General features: G+C 39.2%; 1 protein-coding gene across 3 annotated transcripts; it reads right to left on the bottom strand.

Annotated features, from left to right (window-relative positions):
* Positions 1–3,997: 3,997 nt before the first annotated feature.
* LOC115735709 lies at positions 3,998–5,811 on the bottom strand. Of its 3 annotated transcripts, none has more exons than XM_030667101.2 (3): positions 5,774–5,809; positions 5,463–5,743; positions 3,998–4,702 (listed from the first exon to the last, which is right to left on the bottom strand). In XM_030667101.2, the coding sequence occupies exons 2-3, from the start codon at positions 5,682–5,684 to the stop codon at positions 4,166–4,168; spliced, it is 759 nt and encodes a 252-aa protein (XP_030522961.1). In that variant the 5' UTR covers positions 5,685–5,743; positions 5,774–5,809; the 3' UTR covers positions 3,998–4,165. The 3 variants fall into 3 exon arrangements, 2 of the variants coding, with proteins under 2 accessions (XP_030522961.1, XP_048130416.1); XR_004014807.2 differs by having other exon boundaries at positions 3,999–4,011; positions 4,106–4,702; positions 5,463–5,811; XM_048274459.1 differs by having other exon boundaries at positions 5,463–5,811.
* Positions 5,812–6,123: the final 312 nt, after the last annotated feature.

Raw genomic sequence — 6,123 nt, 5'->3', positions numbered from 1 at the left:
ATCCCTAAACGCGAATCAATGTAAGGACTACATTGAATATCTTCATATAGTTCATGAAAATGTATCAAAAATTCAATGACTATATTGGTCAAATTAAAAATTCAAAGACCACAATAAATATTGAGTTAAAGTTCAAGGATCATATTAGTCAAATTAAAAGTTTAAGGACCATGTTGTACATTGATCAAAGTTCACGAACTATTGATGCAATTATCTCTTCATTATATTGCCATTGTATAGCCAAAAGAGATAAATAAAAAAAAAACCTTACAATTGAATGGTTTATTAGAGCGTGCATGACAACATTTATGAAGCAAAATTTTTGCTCCAAAAGTGTTCAGAAGCGGGAATCCCGATTACGCGACTTCATTATTCTTTGCTTCATAAATAATTTTGGAGCCACTTAATGAAGTAAAAAAGAAAATTACTTCTCTTTAGAAATAGAAAAATCAACTTCTGCTCAAAAGCAGAAGTAGAAAAATCAACTTTTGGTCAAAAGTTATTTTCTAGAGCGAAAGTGTTACCGTAGTTCGATTCCCCATCTTCTTAAGGGGTTAGGGGTGGGGACTCGTGAGTGGGGGAGTAGGGTTTGACAACCTGCACACAATATGATTTGTAAAATAGAATAGAATAATATAGAATCAAATCCAAAAAATTTGATTTATCACCAAAAAAAAAAAAACTGATATTTTCCAGTTTGGAATAAAACAAAAAGCATCTTCAAGCCTTCTTGCACATTAGATCGATTTGAACCACACAATACTTTTGAAACTTGTACTCTCTTTCATTCAGAAAGTAACTTTAACAAAAGTCTAAAGAGAAAGGATCAAACTTAAAGGCAGTACTAATACTGGATTGTTCATGCAAGACATTTTTGTGTCGGGCCTTCGATAGTGAATGAAAAATGAAAATCAACATGCTGACATAAAAAGTGCAAGTAAAAGAAATTACAAAAAAAAAATGCACAGGAAAATTTTTTTGACATAATTTTCTTTCAAATTCATATGAATGAATGTTACCCATCCGAATGATTTTGATGCAGTGAAATTTTAACAATTAGCCTAAGGACCGCTTTGTTTTAAGAGCAATCAGCCCTTTAAACAGAATTCTTAATTAACACTTAACAGGCTGAGAATAACTGTGATTATAATAAAGTAATGTTAGAAAATGTGATTGTGGGCCCGCTTCCATATGTAGATGGGGAAAAAAAAAAAACAACAAAGAAGAAGCAAAGGTAAAAACCACCCATAATTTCTCGCCTCATCGAGTGATAGTTACATTAGGATAATCGAAGATATATAATCACCCACTTTGATTAGGAGAAAATCTTTGCTTCACGTAAGGATGTACTTCGATTAACTTAAAAAGTAACTTCTTATTTTTTTTTTTCTAATCAAAATTTTGTTTCTCTATCTCTATATCAATTTTTTATTATTAGAACGTATTTTCTAGAAGTCTCGAAGCTTGTCATGAAAGTGCAATTGACTCCTAAAAACTTACAAAAAGTGCAATCGAGTCCGACCGATGATGAGGACTAATTTGAGGACTTAATTTCACTTTCGTGACGAGTCTTTTTAGTGAATATATCCCTTTATTATTGAGAAAGTCTCTGTATCTTTAATTTGAAAAAGGGGAATGGCCGAATGTAACTGTATGGCTGCTATTGCTGGGTTCCCTAGTTATTCCCCCTTTGTGTTGGCGGTGCATGTTTATACTCTTCTTTTCTTTTTGGGGGGTCAGATGCCATGTTTATACTTTGCCAGCACAGAAAAAAGGGGGGAAATCGAAGAAATATTCTGATCCGCTAAAGCAGTATATTATTTGCTTAATTTCCACGCTATAACGGATATTTCTTTTATTGGCCATTTGGCCCGTGCAATTAGATTTCGATTGCCGAAATTGAATAATCTCTATAATTAAAGGTTCCGTTTTCTTGAAAAAAAAATTTTGTTTCGGGAAAATTATTTTCCCGACTTTTCGGTACTGTGACAACGGAAAACTTATCGATTTAGGAATAACGTTTTCTGTGGACGAAAAATAATAGCTTAAATAGAAAGAAACTAACTTTTTATTTTATAAGAAGAAAATGACTAAAGTAATTTTCACAGATGTTTTCTTTTTATCATGATATTCTCAGTTAAACAAACGCATCCTAAACATGAAACGTAATTGTAACTAGGTTAATGGTTCCCGGTTAGTCACCCGAAAACATCGTTTGGCACCAAGTTGTACTCAATGCGATTATTTTGGACACGGTTTTGCGTGATTTAGGTGAATTCCACTCCGGCTCAAGTCAAACTTACACTTTGTTGTTTCATTTATTTTTTTAATCGAAAGAAACCTGCATTCATTACTTAAAGGTATACATGAAAAGTGCGTAAACTTCGTTATAAAGCTTATCGAAGCCGAGCAAAACCCAAAATGCTGCAAAACAAAGTCAAATCTAGAAAATAAAGATGATTAATAGAGAGCGCTAGCAATGTTAACCATATGCTCGTTCCATAAGAACGAATCTGTCAAGTAAAATAATCGGTGACCAATCATTGTATCTCGTAACTTCGTCGGTGATGAGTACGATCGAAAAATCCTTCTCCAATAACTACGATAATACCAATTGGTGGTGTGCACCTAGATTCAACTTTCTCTACGCCATCGTCGTACGGAGGCAACCAAAATGTTTTGAATGAACACATATCTCACATTTGGGATAACAAAACTTTTGCAATCATCATTGAATATGGAGGCAAAGGATTATAAGCGAATGAAGGAATGGGGCATCAAATACCCAAAAAGAGGATAGCTCCCAAATTTACAATTAAATCGGAAGAGTTCAAACTCTCAATTCTAGAGTTAGATCCGGAAAAGAGAGCTTCCAAATATAGCTTGAGAGAGAAGAAGAAATACAAAAAAGAAAAGAAAAGAAAAGAAAATCAAAATCAACAAGAGAGGGAGGTTTCATCGTATATTAAAAAAGAGAGAGAGCGAGGGAGGGGAGGGTGAGACTAGTTCAAACCCTCCCTCCATGGCTTAAGGTTGAAGAAGGCATCGGAGGGAGAAGAGAGAGAGAGAGAATCAATAGATTTTTCCTCTCCCGATTTAGTTCTGAGAGTTTAATAAATAATTTTCTTGGAATTCAATACTTCTGTGCTCTGATCCTTTGCCTCCAGCTTCAACGGTGATTGTAAGAGCTATGACGTCTTGCTGAACTAAGAAGATTTGGTCTTCCAAAAGCTAGATTTATGTTTATTCAATCTTTGTTTTTTTTTGTCCGACTACAGTATAGAGGAAGCCGAATCTAGACGCGCACCGCCAATTAGAAACTAAAAACGCCATACGCACCAGAGAAAAAACTTTCCATCGTGTGCTAAGTGCTTGTTATTGATGAAGATACGAGATCTAATGATCGGCCGTGGATTTTTTGGGAGGTGAATATTCTCATCAATTGGATGTCAAATCGAGCCAATTTCTTTTGGTTGGCTTCAAAGCTGCCCAGCCGAAAAAAGCTCAAAAGATCCGGCAAATACAACCGAGCCCGAGACCATTCCAGCTGGGTCAGAGCATCTTCAGCCTAATTGGGCTAAGTTGATCTCCACATGCATCATGAGTCATGACACAAAACTCTCTCTCTCTCTCTCTCTCTCTCGATCGCGTGGTGTACCCCGTGGATGATGGAGGTGACGATGATCAGAGAAGAACCTGCGAGAAAAGACGAACAATGACTCTATCGCCTACGCAAGCAACTGGGGAAGCTTGATCGCGAATTTAGAAGCCAATTCAAGTAGAGGGACGCCAATAAACAATCAACACCAAGGAAACTTGAAATTTGAAAGTCATCTCAGTGATCTCACCCAGAATGAACAATTACAAGTTTACAACTTTCATCTCCTCCAATTCAGAAATTTGACCAAATAATCCGCTGCCAAATTTGCAGCCACGCACCTATACATGCTACAACATTATGCATGACGAGTTCCGAATAGAAAACGAAAGGAAAAAGAGTCCGAATAAACACTTGCTCTATTATGAAATCCTATCATCCAGACTAAGCAGAGCATATGCTCGAAGGCTAAATTTACAGGCGCCATATTGCACTAAAACCTCCCACTAAATATATCTAAAAAGGACCCATCTCGTCCATCATTTACAGATTGAAATACGATCCTCCTCACATTGACATGTTGAGATCGATCCTAGGTCTCTTTAAGCTCGGCAATGGTACCATCATATCGCATCTCGGGCACTTTGGATTGCCTGTCGAGATTAACACGTAGAGCAAGCAACTCGGGCATCCTGCAGCCACTGTGGCTGGCGACACCTTCTCGTCGTTTGCCTCTCGGTGCTTTTCTCTGATCGAAGATGATGAGGACGAATTAGAAGGCGATAACGATGACGAGGACGGCGATCTCCAAAAGGCCGGCGAGCTCTTCTTGATTGGTTCTCGCTCTGCTTTCTCTAGCGCAGACTTTACTTTGTCAAGAGTGCACACGCTCTGGTAGCTGCAGGACGAAGGCAGCGACGGAGACGGCGACATCAGCTTCAAGTCTAAGCAAGCGTCATCAAAGAGGTTCAGCAAGGGTTTTGATGGTGAGGGAGGGAAGTTCAAGTCTTGGAGCTTGGTGAGAGTTTGCTCGGCTTGGCGCTTGTGATCGGACGAAGACGATGAACTCAGCGAGTTGCACCTTTGAATGTAGATTTTTCCTGACTGAAAGAATGAATCTCCGATCAATACGGACCCACCAAAGATCAAATACCTTACCAGATCATTCTATCATAAAAAGTAATAATTCTCCCTTGCTGACAGAAATGAGTTTCAGGCGATGGCATTGAAAATTCAGACATCTTACCATGGTATGAATCAATGTTACTTCTGCATAAGAAGAATTTAATAGGACAAAGCAGGTAAAGCAATCACCAAGCAAAAGGAGCCTCATGTCTGACTTCATCAACAGATATACTAGCTACACCAAGAACCTTGTTAAGCGACAGCCACAGGACAGATTTTCGACTCGGAAGCCAAAGAGCGGTCTTAACAAATGTTTTGACCACACGCTTGAAAGAAAAAAAAAATTAATGTGTTAAAAGCTGCTGCAATCGTTCCTTATCCGTCAGCAAAAAACTACTACAGTTCGCTCTACGAATCATCTTTCTAAATTGCCCCTCGGTTTGAATAATGTCCTGTACATAGCCACGGCACTATTCATGTAGTAATCATCAACTAGAGAGCTCGCCGACCATACAAATTAACAACGCGATGAGTTGCAAAGACGTGATTATGCTCTGTTTCGCAGACCATAGCAGGCATCGAACAGGAAGCTTCCACATGAACAATATCGCAAAGACCAATGACCACCAGAAAATTACAGAATTGCAGAGACTGTTCCAATCCAAATTGCCTAGGCATGAGCCGTTCCTACAAAATTAACCAGCGACTCAGGAAGAAGGGAGTCCGATTCCAAACGAACCTTCAAATCGAGACGCTTTTCCCAGCCCGCGGGGACCTGCAAGTCGAGGTCGAGCTCGTGGGACTCAATCTCGTGGAGCCCACCGAGCAAGTCGCGCGTGACGGGAGCCGTCGGCTTCTCGTTTCCTCCTCCTCCTCCTCCTCCTCCTCCTCTGACGTGCTTGCTCTCCTCCTTGTTGAACCCGCTCATATACCCAACCGTGGAGCTGACATCTGCAGCCATCTTCTTCCCTTCTCCAACAAAATTTGCCTGTTGCAGCGAAGGAAGGAAGGAAGGAGGAGGAGGAGGAGGAGAGGGAGAGGTTCAAAGTCAAGGAAGAGGCGATAGGAATTGAACTTCACAAGTGATCAGTCAACCCACGGAGGTGGAGGGCATTATATACCGCGAGGGGGGCGAGAAATATCGATTTTTTTTTTCATTTATTTTTTTAGTATTACATTTTCTTTTTTATATATATATTGGAAGAAAATGGGGGGATGGGGGGAGGAAATAGATCCATTAAATGGTGCGGTTAATGTTTCATTTATGGTTGCGACATTAAATGGGGAGGGGAAATGGAAGCAAAAGGAGGCAGAAATGGACGAGGATTTTAAGGAGGAAGTTATGTGGAGTTATGGTCGTATTCAATGCCTTTTAGATTATCCCAATGAGTCTTGAATCA

This window comes from Rhodamnia argentea, chromosome 2 (assembly GCF_020921035.1).
Source record: "Rhodamnia argentea isolate NSW1041297 chromosome 2, ASM2092103v1, whole genome shotgun sequence".
Classification (NCBI taxonomy): domain Eukaryota; kingdom Viridiplantae; phylum Streptophyta; class Magnoliopsida; order Myrtales; family Myrtaceae; genus Rhodamnia; species Rhodamnia argentea.
The sequence above is the reverse complement of the archived record's forward strand: the minus strand, read 5'-3'. Positions and strand labels throughout refer to the sequence as shown.

Coding starts and splice junctions, on each gene's coding strand:
- LOC115735709 (XM_048274459.1), bottom strand. CDS start 5,684: ATGGCTGCAGATGTCAGCTCCACGGTTGGGTATATGAGCGGGTTCAAC. Junction 4,703..5,462: donor AAAAGCGTCTCGATTTGAAG/GTTCGTTTGGAA, acceptor TCATTCTTTCAG/TCAGGAAAAATCTACATTCA.